The 26,734-nt window shown below is 45.1% G+C and overlaps 3 protein-coding genes across 7 annotated transcripts in view; 1 reads left to right on the top strand and 2 right to left on the bottom strand.

Moving 5' to 3' along the window:
• Positions 1–13,451, bottom strand: part of Mcu (mitochondrial calcium uniporter) — a 43,512-nt gene extending 30,061 nt beyond the window's left edge. Inside the window, exons 1-2 of one of the 2 annotated variants that reach the window (XM_076313731.1) lie at positions 13,163–13,451; positions 370–568 (exon numbers count right to left, since the gene is read on the bottom strand). In XM_076313731.1, coding sequence (XP_076169846.1) covers positions 370–568; positions 13,163–13,267 — 304 coding nt within the window. In that variant the 5' untranslated portion in view covers positions 13,268–13,451. Of the gene's footprint in view, positions 1–369; positions 569–11,283; positions 11,837–13,162 lie in introns of those variants that run through there. The other variant, XM_076313741.1, reaches the window with a different exon arrangement.
• A 379-nt stretch (positions 13,452–13,830) lies between these two features.
• On the top strand, positions 13,831–16,772 carry Amt2l (Amt-2-like protein). Its single transcript, XM_076313754.1, has 2 exons — positions 13,831–14,614; positions 14,691–16,772. The coding sequence occupies exons 1-2, from the start codon at positions 13,898–13,900 to the stop codon at positions 15,432–15,434; spliced, it is 1,461 nt and encodes a 486-aa protein (XP_076169869.1). The 5' UTR covers positions 13,831–13,897; the 3' UTR covers positions 15,435–16,772.
• The window catches only part of Sfl (N-deacetylase and N-sulfotransferase sfl), a 59,087-nt gene continuing 47,877 nt past the window's right edge, over positions 15,525–26,734 (bottom strand). For 3 of the 4 annotated variants that reach the window (XM_076313660.1, XM_076313641.1, XM_076313635.1), the window contains 10 exons: positions 26,287–26,539; positions 25,499–25,690; positions 21,853–22,196; positions 20,732–21,020; positions 20,217–20,345; positions 19,970–20,152; positions 19,671–19,891; positions 19,288–19,566; positions 18,764–19,061; positions 15,525–18,687 (listed from right to left, as the gene is read on the bottom strand). In XM_076313660.1, coding sequence (XP_076169775.1) covers positions 18,577–18,687; positions 18,764–19,061; positions 19,288–19,566; positions 19,671–19,891; positions 19,970–20,152; positions 20,217–20,345; positions 20,732–21,020; positions 21,853–22,196; positions 25,499–25,690; positions 26,287–26,539 — 2,299 coding nt within the window. In that variant the 3' untranslated portion in view covers positions 15,525–18,576. The remainder of the gene's footprint in view (positions 18,688–18,763; positions 19,062–19,287; positions 19,567–19,670; positions 19,892–19,969; positions 20,153–20,216; positions 20,346–20,731; positions 21,021–21,852; positions 22,197–25,498; positions 25,691–26,286; positions 26,540–26,734) is intronic. The other variant, XM_076313650.1, reaches the window with a different exon arrangement.

Raw genomic sequence — 26,734 nt, forward strand, 5'->3', positions numbered from 1 at the left:
GTTCTTCAGCAGACGTAGGAGGAACAATTATCGCTAGGTTCGACCAATGCGTTAATCTCGTATTTATTCTTAAATTTGTGCCCGTTACGCGTTCTACAAAGGTATTTAGGTAACTCGAAACTTCGGAGTGATTTACTACGCGATGAAACTCTACGTCCGTTTCTATTCGTAGAATAGAAGCGTGACCGAGGAGTTGTACGAGTTTGTCGGCACCTTTCTAATTGTAAGATAATGAAATCGATACGAATCTCACTTTCGTCATTCTACGCAGAAACCGAAAATCTTTTACAACATTTGCTTTTATGGGAATGCACCGATATCATCTTTTCTCTTTTTTTATATCAAGTTTCACCGCGCTGCATCACTCACCAACATCCTGCGCGTCTTGAGCAACTATACTCTTCTTCGTCTTATCCTCCGTCAATCTCGGTGGCTTCGTTTCGTTCGAGGAGGTTTTCAAGTTCTCCATTCCTTTCGCTAAAATCGGACTTAAGCTCGGAGCAAAGCTGCTCGTTCCCAAGGACAGACTTCTCTGGGAGATGTGCCACCATTTTCTGCACCATGTTTCCTGCAATGTAAAAAAACAGGGTTAACGTTATACGACTACAGTCACACCTAGTAGAGAACGATTCGGATCTTCCAATGATTTCGCCTCGAAACGTTTTCTATAACGTTTCTTTATCTTTGCGGTATTTGGAGAAAGAAAAGAAAACTATTTTGAACGCGGCTGTAGAAATCGAAGACAGGTGTGCTCGTATTTACGGACACGTTTCTCTTATTTTTCTTGGCAATTCTGTTCTCGGCTATTTGCGTTCAATTAACGTGTCAACCTCGGGACAGCAAATATCGGAAAAGTTATTCAGTTTGTTACAAGTTTCCGGGAAGAACACAATTCCACGATTTCGCGATTCAAATTTCGAGCATCGTAATCACATTTCTATTGAATGTCAGGTTTCCGTGTTCGCGCCCGTGTCCCGTTTAACAGAACCCGTACAAACGTCGCGAAACAAAATCCGATAGGTATTTCGTGAATGCTCGGACGTAAGAGAGTTTGTTTCGCATGGATTAACTCGTCGTAAAAGATGTATCCAGTCGTCGTGAGCCTGGCGAGTATCCAGGATACGGGGTCAACGCGGGGTCACGTTGAAACTGGAGTTCGGCCAGGGTCGTGCTACGATTCGGCGTGCACACTTGCCAGGATACGAATTTGTAAATAAAACAAACGCAACAACTTCACGGCGTCCACGTTAATCGTTGACTCTTCTGCGTTTTACCAGCAACGGGAAATACTCGATTTAAGCGATCCGGAATCACATTTGTTGGAAAACGGGATCGAGGTAACGATCGTCCGCTGTGGAAATTTTATCCGAAAGAAATCCACTTATTGCAACGGTTAATTTTATGCTTCGCTCGATACAGTTTTCATTGTACAAGTTTGCAACAAAATCTTCCAGGATAGTTAAACGTCGCAACCTCGCATGTTCACGCAGAATCCATTGCACAATCGGATAAGAATCTACGTATAAATTCTTAAATTACACGCGGATCTACGCACACTCTGCGAACGCGTATCGGCTCAATTAATCAGGGAGCAGCTAATTGCACAGATTTCTTTAAAAACAAAAATATTCTTCGCGCTTTGCAAACGTTCTTGGAAAAAACTTTTCACCTTGAAATCGTTTCTCGTTCGTCGAGCGAAAAGAGTCTCTCGAAACTCTGTAATGTATAATTTTCCTTTTCAATTCGGTAAAGTTTCGCGTAAGGAGCTATCGACGAAATATGGAACAAATCACATTTATAAACGTAAATCGTATTTACGAATTGATTTCTTTTTCGAAGTACTTACAGAAGAAATTCGATCGTTACCGTTAATCGGTACAAATGGAAACAAGAGTGGACGTCTGGTTCGTGCCTGGTAAAAGCTTTTTCCAATTTAACCTATCTTCCCGTGTCTGCTGTACCCTGTGTTAACTCGCTGCAGTTGCGTGCACGGTATTCGCGAGACACCGCACGCGTTACCGTTTTCGAACATTCTATTGGACGATACGTTCTACGCGAAGGGAATCGAAACATCGCGTCGCTATTCAAATTATGCGTAATTTCTCGATGTTTCGGAAATTAATTTATTCCCACGCAATCTCGTCAACCGGTGATGTTTTCAAATTGTTTGTTCAACCGTATGCACGATGCAAGTACTCGTAGATACTTACGTTTAATCGTTCCCCAACAATTTTCTGACAATTCTCCCCGAAGCGAAATCTTTCCTTTCGTACATAACCGCGAATGCAAGCGAAACGCAGAGAAGAAGAGTACGCTCGGTAAAATGGTCGCAATGTGTAGAAGAATGTAGAAGTAATTCGAGAAGAACGTGGCATCGCAATGATCATTTAAGTAATGAAAATTCCAAACGGAATCTTTGGTATTGTATCGTCGTTCGCTCGCAGGAATATCGTTTTCCTTGGAAAGGTTTGTAGGATATAGTAGTCGTAAAACTCCCTTTGATTAATATTTTGGAAAATACTCTTCCGAAGGCGGTTCGATCTTCTTATTGTCCATAAACATCATCGAGATTTCAATGAAAATTTAAAATGCATCGGGGGAAACTTGCACAAACTGTAGTCAGTTGAAGTAAATTTCCCAGATATCGAGGTCGATCGATAGAGTACACGCGGAAGTGGAAGTTTTTCATTCCTTTGACCAAGTTTTCACATGAAAACGGGTCAACGATGGCTGATCGTTATAACGTTCGCAATTGAAATTGTTAAACCGCTATACCTCGTCTCGTGTCGATTTTTGCCCGTTGAATATAAGGAATTTCGTCGGACGTTTCGCATCTAGGACTCGTTAACGAGATAAGTTTCGAGCCATGGAGTTTCGGCTGCCGCGCCTCGTCCGGTTGAACGCGTATTCTAAACTTGCCGCTACGAGATGGTCGAGAAGACTTTAGCGCGGATTATGTCGCGATGTAAAAATAATACCGTCTATTTTCACGGCACTGCGCCTCCTTGTCGTTTAGCTTGTACCCTTGCTTGTACACTCCTCGTTTGAATAATTTTCAACGGCGAGTCACGGCAGCGAAGTGGTCCGATTAAATGCTGACTGTAATCTAGCCGAAGGATCTCGGATATAAACGAGAAACGTAATGCAATACGGAAAGGCGGAGTACCGGCGCGTTCTTAGCGAAAATGCAAGATTACCTGGCAGAAATTTTCCATCATATTTTACAAACTACGTTTTCCCATGTTTTACAACCAGCGAAAGGAATTACTTTCCTCGACGCGTTACGTCACTGTCGACGTTCTTACCCAGGGAACGTAAATTATTTGAAACACGATCTAGGAAAATCGACCAAGCCGACGAAAGGACAGGGAAATCGGTACAATCTGCCCTGTTGTACGAGGATCGAATCTTCGATTCCGATGGAAGACTGAACGGGCTCTTATTAATATATTTCTAGCTAGTCCCAAATTCGAGTAGTTTTAGTTTCGATATCCTTTCTCGATCGACGCGCAATGTAATAGAAAGAGCAGCGTCGACGATGTTAAAATGTCTCTTTGATAATCGTGGTAACCTGCAAACGAAAGGTACGACATAGATTATACCATTCCACGGAATGAAATTTATTTCGGTCCCGTGGACACACAAAGTATACGTTCAGCGTGTTTCAGCGAACATTTGTTCTCAGAGGACACTATTATGGAAATGACTTTGCGAGATATTTGATCCTCGAACAAAAAAAGTTTTTAAACTGCATTCGTAACCCACTTTTCAAAGTTGACCCACATCACCTCTGCGATGCTCGTGATCGTGTTTCCCCTACGTTGTTCAAATTCATTACTTTTCGAAAGACAATCACGGAAGATACATCGATCAAAAGTCGATCAACTTTTAATTGAACACGGATCACGTTACCTTCTATAATAGCTCTTAGAAACTTTCGAGCGTTTTAGTTGCTCTTTCGCGTATCATAATTTCCGCAAAGTCCTCGAGGCTTTTGCTACTCCTCCCTTCCTTTTCGTTTTTCAAAGTATGCGTCGCGAGCATTCCAAGATCGCGTCGCGATTAAATCGAATTTCACGCCAGGAGTTTCTCTCACGGGGATTCTCCAAGTTGTCGAGGAACGAGACGATAACTTTCAATAGGATTTAGTAGTTGTGCTATAAGTTTTTACAGCTTGTTCGCGATTAATTGCGATGGAATATCTCGTGTTATCCGTACGCGAGTGCGTCCGGTCTAAATATTTTTAAACGTTTCGAATCGTTCTTATTTTCCCGAATGCGATATAAACGTACGTCTCGTGTAGGAATTCTCCGTGCTCGAATTACGGTCCATAGAGTTCGTATCTACCTTAGAAATTTGCAGTCTCGAAATGCAAAATTCAATCTCTTTAACGATTCGAGCGATCAAAAATATTCGATTCGATGGATAATTTCCAAACGGAGAATTCAGAGTAACGAGGAGTCTCGATGATTTTTTAATGGGAATAACGAACTGCGATGTGTTTCCAAGCTGGCAGTAATTTTTCGCGAAAACGAGCCGGTAAAATAAACAACCGCTACACACGAATTCTTTAAAAGCATTTCAACCAGAATACGAAAATAGATGCGGAAAATGGTAGAAAAAGTGAAAACGAGCGAACCTGTTCGCAATTTCGTTCGCACATGGTCGAACATTATATACCATTACCGACCGTAGGTGAAAACAGCCGTGGAAGTTATGTTATTAAATTCTAAATTAACAAGTGAGAGTTAATTTTTTCCGACGGTAATGCGATCTCGGCGATGCGTATATCGAGTTCGTTCGTATTAAATTTATTCATAATTTTGTTTCGTTCTCGTTTACACCCTGACGGCACTTTAATGAGAAAATTAGTTGTTCGATCGAGAGACAGAAGATTGGTAATTCTGCTGGCGTTGCGATGTAAAGTATAGTATCTCTTAATCGTTCGTTCGATAATACGCGTAAGAAGACTCCATATATTCGGTGTCTCGTTTGCGATCGTTTCTACGCATCCACATGGAGCGAAAGAACAACGCGACGGAGATAAAAAGACGAATTACGCGTACAAGCGTCTTGACGGGCTCGGGCTTTCTTCGGGAAATCCAATTTTAAGTAAATTGTAACTTTATTTCGCTTTCCGATACGTCGAGAATCCACCGCATTTGCGCAATCTCCGACGGGCAATCCGTTTCACCGATGATAAACTGCGGTGCAAGGGAAAAATACTATTATACGATGCAGGATACAGTGTTCCGTTTTGTTCGATAGCGTCTGTACGTAAATATATCTCATGTTCGAGGTTTTGTGGTTTTCCATGATTAAAGGATAAAAGAGAAACGAACGAAAGACCAACGTGTTGAGTTCTAGTTGCACGATAATGTGTAGTAGGTACTTCGAAATACGTCGACGCAAAAATGTTTAAAAATGTGAAACCAAACAGGTTCAATGTTCCCCGTTACGATTTATTTTATTTCAATTGAAAGGCGCAATAATATAATTAGACCTTTATAAGCAGTTTCGAGTGAATTCGTTGGCATAATGGAGTCTACGGATCAAAGAGTCGTTTAATGGAACTGTTGGTTGCCTCTGTGGTTCGTTTGTATTTCATCGATACAAGGAACCTTATACTTTTTACATACGTATACGTATATCTACAGGTACAGTGGAAAATAATTGTGCAACTTGAATTACACGCGCAGAGATCGTACGATAAAATGTAAAACTAAGCGGTACATTGCGACAAAGTGGAGTAACCTTTTTGTCTAGATAAAATTGTTCGTTAACGATTTATATTTTTAATAGGTGGATTTTCTAAGGTGCGATTTCGTTTTCCTCGTGGAACGATATTTTGAAATTTAATCGGTCGGTTCATCGCCAACGAAGAGTACGCGAAACACGTTCGAAACGTACCGGGCCGCGAAGCGCTCGGAGCATTTTCGTCTCAAAGACAGCGCGGACTGCCTACGATTTTGTTATTTTTAGAATATCATATGTCTTTCGTTTTAATTTCAGCCGACAGTAGCGTACACAACAGGTTTGTTAGCGTATATTTCGAAGACAGAGTTCAGAGAATAAGAGAATATTGGAATAGTTACTAACGATTAAAATTCACGCGATGCATATCCGACACGGATGCAACGTCGCTGTGCATCGAATTTTAACCTCTCTGCTGTCTCGTATCATTGACATTAAGGTGCGTCGAGTCGACGATTCATGATCGCAATTTCATCAAATTTATAGAGTGCGGATAATAGAGTGGTCGGTTTTAATGGCCTATAATTCTAACAAAATCGATGAGCACAACTTCGAGCATTCAGCTGTAGCCGGACGAACCGTTAAAAATACGGGACACGTGCGGTATTTACGAAATAAAACGCGTTACAAAGGTATACCGCAAATAACGATTCCTCGTGGTCCGTAGGATCTTTTATATTATCGCGTTTTAAAAGTTTATCCTCCTTCGAGGATACGTAGAGAATGAAACACCGAAGAAGCAACCTCCTCTTTATAAATAAGAAACGTTCCGGATATAGATCGAGTTCACGTGAATTTCTATCTCGAATAAAATTTCTGTTTCTCTTCGAGACAAAAACTTTTCTTCGTTGAAAAACTTTCGTAAGAAGATCACTTTTCGAGTTCTTTTCGTACTCTGTCCATGCCACGATTCGAGAACTACTATCTTGTTTAATAACGCGAGAAACTTCTGCCAACTGAAACGTTTGCGTCCTTCCGCCGAGTTTCTTCCATTTAGGCTTGTATTTCCGAGCGAAGGATCGTCTTGTTTCTCTCGAGAAAAGATTAACATTCACCCTGTAACCATCGAATGCACCGTATCTTCGATACACTTGTTCGCGATATCCGGAATAAATTGAGCCGTTCGCGGAGCCACGCATTCTGTACGTTTACCAGCCCCGCATTCGTCGAGCCAAATATTTTAGTTGGAATTTTGCTTTTTGAAAATAGCGTTAGAAATACACCCAAATGGAAATTATTCGCGCGTAAAAGCTAGCCCGAAGCTAACCGAGTATCTCTGGAATGGGAATAAAAGTCGGCTCGCTTTGAGTTCTATCCAGATAAGAATTATCCAGGCTTTCGGAGAGTTTCCAGGGGTTGAGGGAACGCGCAGTGGAACAGATCGATGTCGATGGCGCCTGCCGCAGCCTCCGCAGTCTCTATCCCTCTGTACAACCCCGTAACTGCTAGAACAATGTACATATCGATGTATACGCGTGTATGCATCGAAGCTCGAGGGGAGACAACCGGGTCAAATATACGCGCACCCGGAAACCCAATCCTTCGAAACAATTAACCGTTCAATGGACGTGTTTTTTCGCCCGACGCTTGTCCGACGTGTCTCGCTAATGGTTCTTAAATCATGGAGGGATAATGGCATTGTTACGCGACTTTGGTAAACGCGCGAGCGTCTCGAACGGTCTCGAACGGTCTCGAAATTCGATTTACCGAAAAGAAAATAATATTCGCAAAAAATATTTTGCAAGTAAGAACACACCTCTTTAACGATTGGAATAGATGCGTACAAATTGCCTCGAAATGTTTTCGAACGTGGCTTTGGACGCTCGTTTGAACGCATTCGTGTAACGTGGTCGACGTGTCACCCGACGAAGCAATTTGCAAGGACAATAATCGAATCATCGCTTTCCTCTCAAGATCCGTAGACTCGTGAATGCTTCGGTAGAGACGAATGCCTTTTTCTAGGATTTACCAACCGTGGCACGGGAACCTAATTTCAGGTTGATCTTATGCTCGCAACGAGGTATTTGAGCGAGGGAAAACGATGTTTGCCGAAACGATTGAATCGGAGATGCGGACTTTGATCGTTCTCTAGATTAATAAATGCATCTACGTTCGTTAAAGATGGGAGAATACATTCCGAACAAGTGGAACGATAAATTAATTCATCGTGACATTGTGTACGAAGAAAACAATACCGTTGGTCGCTAATGGCTATCAAGTTGATGCGATGGAAAAGAGGAAACGCATTTCGTTTCGTTACTTCCGACAATTCTCAGAAGGTACAAGAGTATGTACTTACGACTATTTCGTTCGCTCGGCTCGAGATGAAAAGAAAACAGACAAAACGGAAACAGCCACTTCCGATAATTTTTTTTGAATAAACGGAGCCGAGTAATTTGCATTTTAAGGGAAACTAAACTCAAGTTTCGCTTGTGGATTATTTAGCAACCTTTGCGCGAAAATATTTGGAAAATTGCACTAGCAAATTTTACGGGCTCGGTAGAGTTTCGATTATTTGCGATAATTCTATCGGCGAGCAAAAACGATGTGAGAATGTTTTTTTTCTACGCGAAGATAGTCGTCGAAAAAATTGTAATTCGCGTTTTAAACTAATTCCATTTTTTCGCGAAGTACGTATTTACGCTGTCTTCCGAACGCGCAAGATAAATCAATATGGAACGTCGAAAGCCTACTTGGCAAACTTTTTCGATAAAGTGGTTGCCAAAGAGCGCAAACATCTGTCGATGATAACGTAACTCGTGACAAAAGTTGGATCGCAAAGGACACTACGCGATTCTTTCGTTAAAATTGAATTTCAAGCTAATCCATTAACAAAATGAACCAAAAGTATACGAACATTCTAATTAACAATTATTTACTTTCTCTTTTGACGACGTTTCCAGGAAGTACTCGAACCGAGGAACCTTTGCACAAGTTTCACATTTTTCTACTCGTACATTCGTGAGCTCGAGATTTAAGGAAAGACATTTCGCGATCAAAGGTCCAAAGCGATGAAAATAGTTGTTAAATTTAATACCGTTACGGTTACGAGATACTGGAAGAGGCACATTTTACGTTTATATCGTCTCTAAATAAATATTGTCGAAACGAGGTCAAACCGTGTACGTAGATGGTTCATAACTACGTATAAATACATACACGAAACGGATAAATGCACAAAACACAAACGGTTTCCGTTGCTCTCTTCCGAAAGCATTCTTGAAATTTCCGTAGCCCGTTACATCGGGTGAACGGTGTTTACCCTTAGGCGAGACATACTTTATTAGACATCTTTGTCGTTGGCTTCGCAAACACGAAGCGCCGCACGAGAGCACTCTCCCTTAATTTCACCCCTGAGCATTATTTCTTCGGTTACAAAACGCGTACTTGACATCGTTCCTCGTTCCGTGAGCGGTGCTATTACACCTCGAGAGCTGGCGCTAACTAACCGGATACTAGGGGCCAACGTAAAGGCAATCCCTCCGGCGAGATGTGTCCTCGAATTTAATCGGTTCAAAAATTTCCTACACTCCAGTTCGCGATTACTCGTTGCGGCAATTGGAACGGTGAGCGTTTCCTTGCGCGGAAACCTTGGCGAATCCTGAAGCTGCTTTCGTTGCATCATCGAAGCAATCAACGCGTAGAACGATATCGCGTAAACGATCAAATTAGACGCCGTCTAAGAGAATCAATCGGTACAAAAACTTTGTCGCGATGAGAATTCTCATTTGTACAGAGATACGCGCGATTGCGTAAAATGAATCGGTCTCGTGCCTGATGACACGGATGACAACAGACTCTGGAACGCTGAAAGCGACACAGATAAATCCAGGCTACTATTGTGTCTCGCGCGAATAAGTTTCAATGGGAATGCATCGGAATAGCTTACCCTGTGTCGCGACCTGTGGATTCGTGACAACCGTGACAAGGATACTCGCGTCTGGTGACACGAAACGAACGTCCGAACGTCACGTGTCACGTGTCACGTGTCACGTGTATGCGTGTACAGCTGATGTATTCATAAAATTTACATTTATACGCAAACAAATGAACGAACCTTGCTGTGATTGCATAATAATCAATTAGATTGTATCGTAAACCTTAGGACATTATTCATTCGATAAATATTTAAATGGCAATTTTCTACGTAGAGTCTTAACGTGTATTTAAGAATAATAATTTATAACGCGTGCGCGCCACAAAATGGATTACTTTATCCTTGTCACTTATTCAATATTGAATGTTATTTCGATAAAATAGTATGCATACGCACAACGTAAAAGCTGCTTCGAGCAATGCGAGTTTCGTTCATAAATCGTATCGAACGAATTCCAGGATCTAACCGCACGAGACATTCGCGTGTCGTGTCTCGTGCGCCTTACGGTTAGCATTACGTAATAATGCGACAACATGCACTTCTCGTATCAACGCAACGCCTTTTATCTCGCTATCGGTACATTGTACTTTGGTCTTAATTTGGTCAAAAGCTCGATTATAATTACTCGCCGATACCAATGTAAACGAATTACACTTGGCACGATATAAGGCCACGCAATGAAGTTGCAAAGCATAATGAGCTTCCATCGATCGGCAGATTTAAAACATTATTCTATATTACTGCAATTTTGTTTTTCCCCGAGCCGTCATTATTCACGATCGCGTTATCGGCAGCAATTTGCATTAATCGGTGACCCTTGGAACGTTCACCGTACAGATTATTCGATCGTGTCGATCGCGAATACTCGACGATCTCACAAGTAATTACGTGTCAACGATCGTGAATGAGATTTTTATGACTCGATGCAATTATGTAAGAATAAATTTTGAAATTCTTCGTAAATTTGCCACGTATAAGTAAAAATATTTCTCGCATTACCGAACGTAAACGCATACGATACCGAAACAAGTTTTGTACCGTTGGTAAATGTTTGAAATTTAATCGAGAGGTTGCACGATGACGCTTCAAACGAATTACGTAAAATCACCCGTTGAACCGAACGATTCGTAATATCGCTTTCACTTCCACTTCCATCGACTTGATATTAAATAAAAGAATGTGACTGGTCCTCGATCAAAATGGTTTTACTCGTAAAAAGAATGGTACACCGGGGATCCAAGTAACCGCGTCGAGGGAACATCTACTTCTATTATAGCGTCGATGATAAATGTTTTTATCTTTCTCGCGACGTTATCTATTATTTTAAAGGGTAATATTATGTTTCGGCTTCGTGGAACAGCTTCAATAGGTAACAAAATAATTCCTGTAAAATACGAATTCGTTCGGATAACGAGGAAAGTTAAGAAATAAAATTATTACGGACCACTTTGGTACGAAGAAATAGGGTTATCCGTATCGTAAACTCATTATCGTCTAACGTTCCGAACATTCAGTATTTTGAACATATCGCGATACGAGAGACAATCGTCTCTTCTCTCGGCAAGTTGGGATCTCCGAATGTGAAATTAGAGTCAGCGGTTCGTATGATTTTGGTAGTCAGCCAAAACTACGCGAGCTCGTATAGTACTTACTACTGTACGTCGTTTCGAATATCGGTGTAAAGTTTCCCTTTATCGAGCGTTCCTTGTCAAAACTCGTCCTTAATTGTTTTAAACTCTCTCTTATCGCACAATTCCGACAAATATTTCTTTCGCGTGTAAATTACGTATTATTGATATATCAATCTCTGTACAATCGTTTATACCATGCCGACCAATAAAGAACGTATTTATATATCCGAGAATTGAATCGTTTATCAGACTTTTACGTTAATACCTCGAAACTACATTTTTCGATTATTTTTGTTTCAAGTCTAATAGCGAATAGTAATCGACGGTCGAAAGGACGTATTATACGAAGTACAAATTTGTTTGCACAAATGTAGAATTTTTTAAGAAAAAAGAATAAAAAAAGCACGATATTCGATGTACGTGCAAACGCTAGTTTTGATTAAATATGGCGGACCCAATTTCGCTGGCAAAAGGTTAAATATTCGCGGAGCACAAGTCGTAAAATTAACTAATAGAATGAACCAACAAACAAGGTTAAGATTTCACGATGTACCCGATGATCAACTATCAAAAGTCTATTCAAATAATTCGTCCACAATTACTTTCGTCGTACACATCTTCGACTGAATCGCGGTGACGTATCGAGACGAATGATTCGCTTCGGTCGTTTCATCCGGAGTTCGAGCTTGAACAAAAATTGTCCACGTCATTGAGGAATCAATGCGTGATTCACCGGCCAATAGTTTCTCGTTAGAGAGTGGCGCGCGAACGTCGTTACTAGGAAGTTCATTTTCCGTTTCGACGTTATCCGACGATAGCAACGAGAAACTGAGCGACCGTACCGGACGACTGTAACGAACCAATGCGATTTAAACGCGTTACGAAGACACGAGGTTTGCGTATCGAAATTGTACGAAAACCGGTCGGTTCCGTTATGACGTAAACGATAATACGTTTAACTGGAGAAATATCGCGACGTTGCTCGTAATTATCATTCGTCGGAGTAATTAATGCCGACGTATTGCGGGCACGGTATGCGCGAGAATATGGCGCGTGGACAGGCCAAGTATGTAAATAATAAAACTCTTATCAGTTCGCGTTGTGATTTATTATGCGGTAACCGTGTAACGGCGAAGGCGGGCAAATTCGAAGCGATACGATAAGTCCCAAGTCAGACTCTGCTACGATAAACGACTTTCAAGAAACCGTTAAGTACGTTTCCACGTAATCGCAAGTGGAATACTCAATTGTAATTGTAAACAATCGCGCGCAAGATAAACTTGCACGTTTCCCGCGTCATTTTTTTTTTTCCACGTAACGATATCGCAACCTGTGATTACACTTTCATAGTCGAAAGGGAACGCTTTGAAAAAATGCTAGTTTCGACCGATTACTTTCCACGACGTTTGGAAAGTAATCGGTGAACAACGAATGCTTCGTCCCACATGGTGTCCATATTTGTTCGAGGTACGGCATAAATACATACGTGTTTACGTATGCACCGTAGGTAGCACCGATGGAATTCGCACATTCGATTCGTCCGGGGTCTGTGTTAAAACGGCAGTTACCCATTAATCACCGATTTATTTTCGGATGCCTGTTGCTCGTGTGCGATGAAAAAATTCCCAGTACGCAACGTGGACGCGTAAAAAAGAGAAAGGTGCAACGAAGTAAAGAGAGGGAAAGATGTTAGAGATTCGGTGAAAGAGTGGGGCGTTCACGGGGAACACGAGCATAAAATCGAATACATAAAATGTTTCGAAACGTCGCGTCGCGTCGCGTTGCGTCGCGTTCGAACCGACGAAATACACGATTCTGACAGGGAGCAACGAGTACCAGTACCGTGCTGGTCGCGTGTTACGTTGCACATACGCTGTAAATAATACGTGCCAACACTCACGTTCCGGTAATTTTTTGTTGTGGCCAGGGTGGAGGAAACGCTCAGCACGCGGGATACCTCGTACCATCTGACGATGTACAGAGCACGACACGTTACCGTGGCCATCCTATTGGGACCTTTCCTCCGTTAGAAACGGAGAGCACAGGAAGAAACGGACACTTTTGTAAGTTTCTTTTATTTTTTCTTTTTCTCACGAATCACTGACACCGAACACTGAAGGACCAACGGCCGTCTTCCAGCGACTACCGGAGTCGTCGACGGGCGGCATCGCTTGCCGGCTCGTCCCTGCGACCCAAGACCCAGACCTTGCGGCGGCCAATGGCGTGACATGCGCGAGCCACGGTTCCTCGGCCGCCATTCGTCTACCGCGGTGAAAACCAATTGGCGCTCGACGTGACGTTCCGCGCGGTTCCTATTCAATATTTGAATCGCCGTTGCGTCAATTCCATTGCGCACGTCGAGAACATTCGAGTTTTTGATCTCCGCTTCGATTGTTTTTGCACCGACCCGGATCAGATTTCGATCGTTTCGATCACTTTGGATACGACGACGATAGAAGAATGACAGTCGTGCATCGAAGGAACGTGTTTTCTGGCAACGTTCAGTGCACCGTAACGAACGAACGCTCGAAACATTGACGTTTATCGTAGGTTTACCAAATTCGTTAATTTCCGCTTTATATCGCGAATATCGAAAAACAATCCTTCGCATGTTCAACGTGGCTCTACCAAGGGAATGTCTAACGCTCTTCCAGACGAGTTCGATTACAGTTACTACGATTACGGCCGTCTGTACGATTACCCTCGTAACGTTAGCTCAAGTTCCACCGTCAATTCGTCGGCCAGTTTGACTCGCGTCTTTCTCGTCGTACTGTTACGCGTTGGCTTTGCCCTTATACACGTTGGTAGCGTACCAGTGAACAACGTCAATTTGATTCTACTGCAGAACATCGTCGACGTTGCTTGGGTCACGATAGCCTTCGTTCTGATCGGATTTATCGTCGCCTACAATGGCGACATTAACGGAGCGATAGGCGAAGGATATTGGATCGGTGACGCGACCGTTGATAAAGACGAAGCTATCGTTGGCTGGTCGGCCGTGGTAATTGCTGCTGCAATTTGCACGTGCGGAATCGTGGGCAGGACGCACACCGTCGGTTACCTCGCGATAGGATTCCTTTTGGCCACTTTGACGCAACCTCTTTTCATTCATTGGACGTGGACGTCCCACGGATGGCTGAGGAGGAACCTATTGGGCGGAAGAAGGGTCAGATTTCGAGACTATTCCGGCTCGGCAGTCGTTCACATCGTCGGTGGACTATCGGGATTGATCGGTTGCACGATACTTGGACGAAGAATCCTCCAGCTGAGTGCCATAGACGACGCTAGTATCGCCGCTGGTACGTCGGGAACCGTGTTTGCTGGTCAGTTGATCGTGTTCGTTGGCCTTCAGGTAAATTTCTCGGACTTGGATTTCCAACGATCGAACGAGGACGACGCGAAATATGCATGCTCTTTTTTTCGTTTAGAGTCTCGGTATGCCGAACGAAAGGTTCCGGATTAGAAATAAAATTCGTTACAATGTCTACCTGAACAATTTGTTGGCCGCGTCTTCGTGCAGCTTGCTCGTTGTGATTTTTCATTTCGCGTTTACCGAAGAACCATTCAATCATTGGACCGTAATGAGATGCGTTCAAGCCATGATAGCTGGACTGGTGGTGGTGTCGGCTGGAACCGACTTTTATTCACCTCAGGTGGCGATCGTTCTGGGGGTAATCGGAAGCGTGATCTTTTACGTAGTTTCGAGGCAAGTGTTTCGCAGTGCGCTCGAGGATTATTGCAACATCGTGGCCGTTCATCTCGCTTGCGCTCTTCTGGGGAGTATTTTGGCACCCCTGCTCGACACCCGCGACAACCCGGACATTCGATCGATTTTATTAAATTTTTCTTGGCAACTGATCGGCTTAATCGTGATAATCTTGTTCGTCGCGATCGTTATGTGCTCCGCTTTTACCGCGTTACGATTGCTGGGTTTATTGAGAAACAGGACGGAACACTTGAATCATTTGAGGGCGAGTATAGCTTTGGAAAGAAGTCCTCGGAAGTCGTTTTGGCAGAGACTATTTCGTACCGACGACGAACCCGTTTATCTTCAACCAGGATCGACGTCCGATTCCGGTCAACAACCAAGAACGGCTTCACGCGCATTCAGATATCAAAATGACACCGCGGCCGTGGAAAAGGGTAGCGTGATCGAATCGAACCAATTATAATTATACCGACGAGAAGATTTATTTACGTAGATCGCGTAACTGGACACGAGAACACAACCGGGATAGGACAGAGTAACATCGTAATCTCGATGCATTCAAGACCTTAAACATTTCTTTTATTAGAACTTACAGACTACCCGTACAGTTATTACAGTATTTTACAATAGAATAATTTTAAGTTAAATAATCAGAGGTTCTATTAAAGTGTCATACACATACTCTACACGTGGCTCCGTTTATTCGCGTAACGATAGTTTTTCTCTCTTTACTTTTTTTATGTTCGTTTACAGAACACTGTGTTGAAATATCTATCGAAAAAACGATTGTTACTTTCTGCGCGTTAATCGTTACAATCTGAAATGCAAATTAATAACGCGCAGATCAGTATCGACAACATTTTATCGTTGGTTATCTTTTAAACGTGTAAAAAATTTAAACGATAAACCGAGTCTCGTAGTCGACCGCAAAGTAGATTTAACCCTTTGCGGACGGGACGGTTCAAAGTGAACCGTACCGTGGTGCCGAGCTCCTGCCGCGATAGTCGTTTAAAATTGTCAGCGCATATTTCTGCTTAACCTCGGCCATCGACATGCATTTAGGTGGGACACATATATGCGTTTCTCGGCTCTATCGACTGTTTTCGCCAAACGCATATATGCGGCACTCGTCCGCAAAGGGTTAAGTAAGTTTCGAACGTATCGAGTAACAAGTAACCCGAAACTTAGAATTTGAATCGATATTGCCGGAGCGAAACGCAATCGATCTCATTCTCCACATTTTTCGAATCTCGGTGTAAATTTGAATTCGGTTTCTTCTCGGAAATCGATAGCTCGAGCAAAGAGTTTACATACTCGTGGATAAACCAACGACCAAGTAACGATAACTGCTAGCAGAGACTTGTGAACCTTTTCTCGTCGATACAACGAATCTTCCAATGATTTTCCCGCCGTTGGTTTGCCAAGTATTATTGTCAGCTAGCAGCGAACCGGACAATCGTTGCTACCGCCATATCGAACAAAATCGATAATATTGACTCTAGAGATCCGACGTCGTGATTGGTACAATGATACAACTGTATATACAACACTGGTAAAATGGCACGATTCGACGAAACATATCAATCGCTTAGTGCGTTAATATCGTTATTGTTAACTATTATTATATTAACAATGAACTTTGTACATGATTTGTTAAACGTCACGTGGCACAGTTTAACGGCAGTATAAAAATGAAAATAAAATATATAAGGATTGTTAACGAAACGTTACTAAGATACCATTTAAATGTAAAAAACATTCGATCATGGATGAGATAACGAGCTTTTTGTAAACGTATATACTTCACCAGGGAATGCCGTCGTAATTTTCTAATTTCTCGATTTGGCCCAGAGTCGGTAGTTTTCGCAAAATACGTTATTCTTCAAGATTTTTACATTAAATCGTGTAATTTTTCTCGCTTAAGTAACCATTCTTCTACGACGCGGAAATAATAGGTGGAAACGAGTTTCGAAAACGAGCCAAATCGTGTTTTATAAACCAAGTTTACGAAGATTAAAAAAGTAGTACGAAAATAGGACGATACCAGGGACACTCTTTTCGAGGATTGGTAACTTTATGGATCGAGACCTATTCGTGGAAAAAATAAGTAACTAATATATGTGTATGTGAACAGACACACACATACACACGAGCGCGCGCACACGCAAACGCCCACCCACGCACGCACGCACGCACGCACGCACGCACGCACACACAGAGCTAATAAACTTAGTCGTAGAACCGATATGCACCGAACGAACGATCACCATGATTCAACCGTCTCGTAAATAACGATTTTATTCACAAAGAGATGCGTTCTCGTTTTACGCTCTACACAATTTACTAGATATAATACATCGGGTATTACGGTTTTCAAAAATCGCTCGATTTTCTTCAATAACTTAGGATTTATCGTTGAACCAAGATCATTTGCGTGTCTTGTTAAATGTGACAATAGCGATTATTGCAGATAGGCAGTTATCACCTCCTCGCTTGAAAGATCAACGTTCATCGAGAACGATCTATCGAATACGACCATTTCCTTAATATTTTTTCTTCTCTTAATTTAATCGCGTTAAGTCATTATGGTACACCTACGATCACATCGAAATAATACGATACATAAATGTACAAACGGACGCGATCACACACCTTTCATCGACCTTTCCATCTTCAGTACCAAGAATAGTATTGTCAAAATATACATAGAATCATCATTATCGTTTTTTAAATATGCTTACACAACGAGAATTGATGTACATCGTGTCTCCGGGAGGTAAGTGGGCGGGAGAAAAGCTCGAAGTCCCAGAGTCTCGTACTCGCGGAAACAATTCTGCAATTAATAGCAGAAGTGTAGGACTGGCGGATCGTCGATCCAAATATCAACGCTCGATCTATCCCACTGATCACTTTCATGAGGAAATAAATCTCTTCAAATATTGTAACACGATTTGGACAGATCTTGTCTCACGGAGGTCAAGCATCGCCATTTCCTAAAATACACGTTTGGTCGCCTCTAATTTCATTCGTTAAAGCATCCATTATCCTTCGTTTCGTTACTACCCAAGTTTCGCAAGTATCGTGAAATCTTTTTTACCGAAACGTGCGTTCGATCGCCGCGGACTTTCGATTAACCAAAATATCGATCGCGGTTCAAGGATCGATCCTTTGCACGATTCTTTTTTACGAATTCGTTCGGTAGTAAAGATCGGAAAGAAGAAACGCGTCCAATTGCAATAGACGGATGATGGCACCAGCTCGCGGGCTGTACTTTGCTAATAATCACGTCCTCTACGAGGCAACAACGATGACAATAATAATATAACGTTAATAATAGTGCTATTGGTTTAACAACAATCGACAATCACGGTTGCGTCACCGTGAAATCGCTTATAGTGACTAGCTTTGCAGGCTCTCCCACCGATTTAGGCCAATCCACCGGGACGTAGGCCTTGTATGTACGGTTCTTCTGCCGAAGAGCCAGTGTCCAGTGGAGCGTTCAATTTACAATTAGTTTATAGGTCCTCCGCTAGTAAACGATGAATCTCGTTTACCGTCGAGATAAGAAGATCGGAAACGGTATCGTTTCACATGATCGACGTTTGCTAGGTCATCACCGTATCGGTGAGGTCCTCCTTTAACCATTGCGGGATCGTTCTCAGTCCGAGTCGTTTCAATAATTTAACTAGGGCCGTATTATGGGAGAGATAATACCTCTGCAAAGAAATAAACGGTTACAGAGACTGGTTCGTTTTCTTGCTTCGGTGCTCGAAGATTCGTCGTCTCGCGTACCTGCAGCAATTTGTACGATTTATCCTCCATCGGCGGATACTGGCGGCCTTTGCTCTTACCGAGGCATTTCGTGCGATCCTCGTTGGTTACCTGACAGAAGAACCCCTTCTTCGGGTCGTACCTTAGGTGCGACGAATAATTGAACGCAGGCGCGATCTTGAGGAACCTTTGTAACTCGTGCAACGTCTCCACCGGATTGTGACGCAGTTGCTCACCGTCTATGATGTGCAACTGCTGAGGCGGGTAATACGAGAGCCATCGCTCCAGATGCTGAGCGTATTTCCCGGGATTCAGACATCTGCAACGGTTACGAGCAATAATGCATTTATCCAGATTTGTTCTTCTACGCGCATTAACGTTCTACGATAGACGAAGTCCGGAGGATCTACGCGCTCGCTTGCCATCGGTAATTCGGATATCGGTTCGTCTACCTTGTATGGCCATTATGCGGAGGAACAAGGGGTTCGCAACAACGAGAAAATTATTCGAAGCGTGCAACGGCAACTGTTGTCGTAACTACCCACCTATTTCTGAGATCGCGTAGGGGTTTTGGAGCGGTGTCACTCGCGGTGATAACCGAGTGAAAGGAATAATTATTTGCTACTTGGTATCCGTGTACTCTCGTGTGCTGGTACCAAGAGTAAGCTCGCCTGGCGGGCGAAAGCAATATGGTAATTAATTTTGCTCTCGGTAAAAGGGCGTGAGCTCTGCGCGGCACCAGCTCTCCGTCGAAGTAGGTGGCTGACTTTTCGAAAAGGTATCGCGAACTCTCGTTTTTCGAGGCTGGGAAGAAGCTCATATACCTAAGGAAAAGAAAATCGTTGAGAGGCAAATCGGTGAACAGCGAATCGGTTCGCGTAATTCGCGTAATTCGCGCGCTCGTAAGTTTCAGTTTCCGTTCACTTACCAGTCGAGGCCCTTGTAATAATTTTTTCCATTGAAGAACTGGATCTCCTCGAACGTGTCGGGACTCGGCAAATTGCTACTTATCGCCGGATGAATGGACAGAAAAGTATACAGGGCCGTGGTGCCAGTTTTTTGGGGGCCAATTACTAGGAACCTCGGCAATTGGTCGCAGGTTTTGTTCCTCGACCAGATCTTTTGGTGCCTCTGGTCGTCGCATGGATTCTGAAAGGCGAAACAGAGTTAGCTTTCGTTGCTTAAGAACGAGCGTGGATAATACGATCCAGTCGGAGAACAACTTACGCCCCAGACGGGATCGGATTCCTCCGGGTAGAGTTGAAAGTAACGCTCGGCAAGCTGAAGAGGCGGCGCGGTGGACAGTCTCAAGTTCGTCCAGCATTGAATGAACTTGATCACCGATTCGAAGGTGTACAGCGCCAGACGATCGTTTCCGTAATTCGACATGTGCGTCATAAAAATATTGATCTGCGAAGAACAACCGTGAAAAATGCAAAGTATTTACGGAGAAAGGAATCGAGCCGATACTCACGGGATTGTGAACGATGGTCTGGAACAGTTCCCCACCCTGTATCGATTTGTCCAGCTTGTCCTTTCCGCCTGGGTATCTATCGATGAAGATCGTATGCGTGAAAAGGCCACAGGTCTGCCTCGGTAGAACCTTGTACAGAAAGAACGGGAACTTGTCACGTATCGGTTTTATCGTTTAATTTGTCGCGGTAAACGAGAGAAGCGAGCTGCCCCTCTCGAGGGAAATCAATGTTTTGTTCTTTTTATCGGCTCGACGAGCGTTTAAGTCGGCGCGAGAAACCGTTTCGTTTCCATTTGTACATAGCTGCCGACCTACCGAACCGGACCATGGGCAACATTGATTTTCCTCTTTGAAATTTCTCCGTGGACTTTCGAGCGGTCCTCGAACAATGACCAGAGAGACAGAGAGAGAAAAGAGAGAAATTGGATAGAAGTCGTCCTTATGGACGGAAAGAAATAGGAGCAGGAGATTGCGCCGCTTGTCGGTGGCCGGTAAACCGAGTCGGGTAACGTTACCATTATATTACGATGAATGAAGCCGCGTCTTAAACGAGCCGGCCTCAGGTGGGGGTACTCTTCGGTGCTGGTAACTTTGATGTTCCACACCCTTTTCCATGCCTCGTACAACCCTTCGTGAACCGGATAAACGCCAGAGTGATGAGGACTCACGCTGTAACCGCTTCCCGTTGGGATCCCGTGATCTTTCGCGAACTGTTTGTTCAGCGCCATGTCCAATTGCAGATGCGTCACGTTCTCGTAGAGATGGGGTTGTTGATGGTTCCACATGTGAGAAAACCACGTAAATCTGTAATTCAACGACGCTCTTAGAACCCGTTACTTGGAAGTCGATTAATCGCGTCCAACCGCGTTCAACCGCGCGATACGCGTTACTTTTCAACGACAAAGATATTCGTTGCGACCAAGTGGCAAGCTTTTCGATCGCGTTCCATTGTATCCCCCGAGATAAAATATCGATCGAAACGAACACCGCGTGTCGATAAAACGTATTACTCTTGCAAGAGGAAACGTGGAAAAGATAATTCCAACGTAAAGTATTTCAGCCTACGAGATCCGCATAAATTATGAACTCCTTTTCGAAAGAGGGGCGAAAGAATGCCGCGTTTATCGGTACCCGTGCCTTTCAACGACGATACGGCAAGCAAAACGCTAATAATACGATTTCTATATTATTCGCGGCACGATTTAATTACTGCCCGAAGCGAAGCAATTATACGAGCGTAGGTGCAACAAAGAGCAGAAACAAGTTGCAACGATTCGCGAACAGGCGCGACTTCCGTGGTTCGATCAAGCGTAACACGTGCACGCTCTCGATGCGTTAATTTACTTCAACGGGGAATCCTTTTTCGCTCCGTTTGCTCCCCGATTTACACGCTAATTCTCCGACAATTTCGTTTCCCTTTTCACCGCGCGAGAAAGCAAAACGGCCCCTTGATTCGTTTCCTCGGAAATACCGACGAATTCGTTGGAAAACGTAGCACGCCCGCGCGTATCTGCTCGAAGTCGAATGAAAAGCAACGCTTCCACTTTTACGAACGATAATTGAAACGAGAACCGCGTGGAAAGGTAAATACAGGTAACGAACGAAATCTTCGTAACGGGGTAACGGGTACACGCACTTGTCGACGTTCTCCAGGAGCATGTCGTCCCCCAAATTCTCTTCGGCGATGCCGTGATGAAAGTACTTTCCGGAAAACCCCAAGTTAAATTTAAAACCCGGGACCAACGACTGGATCCTCTGTTGAGTGGCCAGCAACGCCATCACGTCGTCCTTCCTCAGCCTGGTGCCCTTCTCCCCGACGAATATGTCGTCAACGTCCACCAGGATCATACGATTCAGACTTAAGCTCAATTGGCCGTGCGATAGGTACGAGAGGGAGTCGAGGAGCAGCAAGTTGTGCAGCCAAAATCGTAGCCCGCCGCCGAAAAAGACCCTCTGAATACCGTCGTATCTGCCGTGATCCTGCGTAATGTAAATCCAATACGAACGTTAGGTTTATCAGCTCGGAACGGCCACTGCCGCGCGGTGCTACTTTTTCTATTTATCGCGAGAGGGGAGAAATTAAACGGGCTGGTTCGAAATGGCTCGTTTACCGCGGCGACCGATAACGCCTCGCCTCGCCTCGGCATTTAATATCGATCAAATTCCACGAGTAATCCTATTGCGTACGGTAACGATGAATGGTGAACGGGGAAAAAAAAAAAAAAAAAACTCGTCGAAAGGAAAATTTGAGGGAAAATTAAGGCTCGATTTACGCGACAGATTCGATCGGAGAATTCGAACGTTATTCGCGCCACGGAATGCGAACGCTAATCTACTTTTGTTCGATCGAAGAGCAATTATATTCGACCAAATTGTAACTGCAACTTTGTCGCTACTCCGAATCGAGTTTCGATCACCCACCGTCTACGGTAAAACGGATTTCTATCGTTGGTCGAAACAGGCTATAGGCACGGCTCGTTGAACAGTTTTATCGAATTACTCTCCGCGTAACGAGGTAAGTTACGCGACTACGTTCGCTTTTCTTTTTCGCGATGCGTCCGTTTACGTGCGAGCTTTCACGAAGAGAGGGAAAACAAAAAGAAACGCGAAGCGAGCATCGATCGATCGTCGCGCAAAGTGGGAATTGTTTATCGGTCGCGGAGAAATTACGGGGTTTGTTGTTTCTTTTTCGCGTGGAACGCGCGCTCGAACGCGTGCAAACGTTTTAACGGGTTCGCGCGTTCGACGCGTCGATGCTTATCGATCACCGGAGCCCGCGCGTTAATTTCAAAGACGTTTCACGGCGATAATTCGTCCCGATAGCTTTGCTTTCTTCGTCGAGCGGCGTTTTAAAACGAACCGAACCGAACCGAAATACTCGCGAACCGCAAAGTATACGTTTCCGAGAGATAAGATTGGGATTTTTTTCCGTGGAAAAAGGAGTAAACGACGAACGAAACGTTTCATCGAGCAACGAGATCGAAATTTCAATTTCGTTCGCTTCGAACGATTTGCAGCTTCGCTCTTTCCGTCTCTCGACCGGCGAGATAGAGATAGAAACGCGAATCGAGAAAAGTAGGAGTCGTGGTCGGTAAAACGGTCTCGATCGAGTTCGATTTCGACCGCGTACGTATTCCTGGTCGTGGATCGTCCACGAAGAATACTGGAACGGATCCGCGTTCGAACGAAACGAGAGCCCGAGGTTGGGAGTTCTCCACGGAAACGAAATACCATCGACAATGGGATCTAGGAAACCCCTTCGAGGTAGGGAATCGAAAGATCGACCGATCGGGTTATCGCGCGCATCGAGCATCGAGCATCGAGCATCGAGCATCGAGCATCGAGTATCGAGTATCGACCGTAGCTCCTGGTTCGCGCGCGTCGTCGGTGCAAGATAATTCCGAACGGGCAATTTGTTAATTGCGCTGTTCCGGCAGGGACTCTCAGTCGGTCGGAGCGTTTCGAAACGACTGCTACGAACGGAGCTTGTTAGCAGTAAATAACAATAATAATCTCGCTGATAACCCCATTACGCGGCCGCGGCTGCCAGGCCGGGGATTCACGGATCGCAGGTAGCCAGGTAATTAAATCAGAGGCCAATCAGCCGTTGGTTCATTCGATTAATGGGCATCGGTGCAAGCTGCTTCGTTTGCCGCCATTCGAGCCTGCAATTTATTTTGTTTCCAGGACACGCCTCGGTCCGCGCGCGAATCGCATCCTCGATGAACGACAACTTCGCGAAAGAGTCGCGTACTCGTCGAGTAGCCCGAGGCTATCCGAGCGGATTCTTCGCGTCGTTCGACGAAACGATGCCTCGGGACGCGAACTTCCTCTCCGCGAACGAAACACCGTGGAAAGATAAAAGTTCCAATTATTATATAAAAAGCGCGAGTTCGCGTTTCCCGTTTGTATTTTCGCGTCGGGCACGGACCGGCGCCGCGTCTACTTTGACTTTGCATTTTCGCATTTCATGGATCGTCTCTGGTCCTCTGGTCCAGGTTCGGGGTTTAGCGTCGCGGAATCTCGCAATCGCGAATTCTTACGCGAACGTCCAGCGAAACAGCTTTACGGATTGTTTCGGTTCAGTTTCGAGCTACGTCTCCGCGAGACCCTCCTTCTCGTTCGTCCCCATTTTCTTGGCCCTCGGTCCGTTCACTCGGACCATTTTTCTTCTTCTCGATACTCTCCCCGGAATCTCCGGCTCGTCTCCGTTTTTTCCCCGAGGTGTCGCGGTTCGGCCCGATAAACGGGTACGCTTCGGAGACCACGTCGTTTCGTCGAATCGATAAAAGGTACTCCCAAAGGGCCGAAGCGGTTGGCCAGGAAGCCAAGGCGATCCTCGTCCTCGGATCCGTGCCGCGGAGTCGTCTCCACCGTTGTTTACGTTTCTGCCTGGCGAAAGTCGAGACTCGATATTTTTCAACTTTCGGTCGAATGTTGGCTACGAGCTCGCCAACGGATCGGCGAGCTTCTCCCAACGAAACGCGATCTTCCGAATTACGAAAGTAGCAGCGAGCGCAACGAAAACTGGAACCTGACCCAGACCTGACCCAACCGATCGGCTCGAGGATTTTTCGCTCGAGGTTACTCCGTTCCGTCCGTGCGGTTCCTACTCGGGAATTTGGCGAACGATTCGTAGGTCGGATCGGTTTAAATTCGGTGGATCGCGGCGCGGCGCGGCGCGGCGCGGCGCGGCGCGGCGGCAACGTTATCAACGAATAGCGTTCGCATCTCCGCGGTCGCGCGGTTACGGTTGGCGCATTCCGGGACCGAAATCGGAGTCGATGTTTCCCATCGAACGAAAACTGGAAAATTCACGGTTAGAGGGCGGACAAAGTGCGTTAATTAACGGAGACGGAAAGTTCTCGGCGAGTCCGAGTCGGAAGGGGGCTCGGGAAAGAGTTTTAAAAAGGGCGGTCTCGTTAACGGAACGAAATTTCGCGAACGTAACGCAACAAACGGAACACCTCGCGACGTACAATCGCGTTTAATCGAACCAACTTTCGCGTTCCAGCCGTCCCCGCTTTGCGCGTTAACGATGCGAGTATTAATCGACAAACCGAGCGAGAGGCGATTGTTTCTATCCGAATCGTATCCCGTTACGAGACGGTGTCGCGACGCGTTCGTCTTTCCGCTCGTAATTAATATTCCGCGCGCAATTTTGTTCGCGGCGAGTCTTTGGAGAGGTGAAGAGCAACGTTGTCTCGCTACTCGTAAAGAAACTCCGGACGAAGGTTTCGAGCCGCTCGGAGCGCAAACGGAGGGTAACGCGGCCGACTCACCTGAATGACGGTCGCCAGAGGACTCTTGTTGGCCGGATAGTCGAGGCTGTCGCGGTGGGCCCATGCCAGGGGCTCGTAGGTGCTGTGATTCGCCTGAAAAATGGTCCAGTCGCCTCCAGGAAGCGGTCCCGAGGCCGTTTCCCCGGATCTGGTCAATCGGAGGATAGGGGAGGCCGCGTTCAGCTGAGCATCCTGCGGGGAAAAGAGGGATCTCGTTTCGTCGTTCGGCGAAAAAAAAGTAACGTCTTCTCCGGCGATTTCCGCGCGACGAGCCTAGCAAAATTCCTACCCGTGCCGAGACTGCGTCGCGTCGCGTCGCGTCGGTTCGTCGATCGATCCCGAGATCCGGATCGCGGTCACGCGCGAAAAATGCAATTACGGCGCGTACGTTCCTCTTCCGAGGAGGATGGGGTAAATCGGGTGGAAAATATTCTCGATACCGGCGCGTCTCGATTCGGAGGGGGACAGCTACGAGACTAGCGCGGGAAATTCTTTCCAGTGAGAAAAGTTCGGGGAGGAGAACGGGAAAGGTTACTCGTCGGCACGGGGAAAGGGAGGGTGGTGACCTCCTTCGAGGTTGCTTCGGGATCCGCGTACCGGTGAGTCTCGCGCGTTACGTTTCCTCCTATCGCGAACTGGACGCGAGAGATTGGTCAGCTTCGCGAACGAGGTTCGTAAAGAGTCTCGGGAGGAGCGCGCCGCGCGATACGAGCATCGCGATACGGAAACTTTCGATTCCGGCGGCAAGCTTCGTCCCGACGAGAAAACGTTAGCCGTACTCGACTGACCTTCAGTCTAAGATTAGTGTGCACGAACAGAGGAAAACCCTTGAGTTGCGCACCGACCAGACTTTCCTCGCCGGACGGCGCGAAACCCACGATGCCGACCGAGTACTCTCTGCAGTATTTGTCCAGCAATTCGCGGTTCCATTTGTCCATCTGCAGGTACTTGTTCAGGTTCTCGAAGATCAGCACCCCGTAGCGACCTTTGTCGAGATTCGTCAGGACGGGCAGAGACTTGCCGGCCACTTCCAGTTTGTACCTGAAAAGGTTTCGCTCGGGGTTAGAGTTGAATCGTCGACGCGCGACCGCTTCGACCGCTTCGAATAACTTTCGTTCGTTGTTTCGATCGAAATGTACCGCGTAAGCGTCGAATCGAAACGCGCGCGATATCTCCGCGTGGTCGGTTTCTCCTTGGACGCGTCGCGCCGGTGAAACCCCGAACTTTTACGGCTTC

This window comes from Ptiloglossa arizonensis, chromosome 1 (genome assembly GCF_051014685.1).
Source record: "Ptiloglossa arizonensis isolate GNS036 chromosome 1, iyPtiAriz1_principal, whole genome shotgun sequence".
Taxonomy (NCBI): Eukaryota; Metazoa; Arthropoda; class Insecta; order Hymenoptera; family Colletidae; genus Ptiloglossa; species Ptiloglossa arizonensis.

What these genes read in the sequence shown, in the direction of transcription:
- Amt2l (XM_076313754.1), top strand. Translation starts at nt 13,898, where the DNA reads ATGTCTAACGCTCTTCCAGACGAGTTCGATTACAGTTACTACGATTAC. An exon ending in TCGTGTTCGTTGGCCTTCAG is followed by an intron (nt 14,615 to 14,690) that starts GTAAATTTCTCG and finishes TTTTTCGTTTAG; the next exon opens with AGTCTCGGTATGCCGAACGA.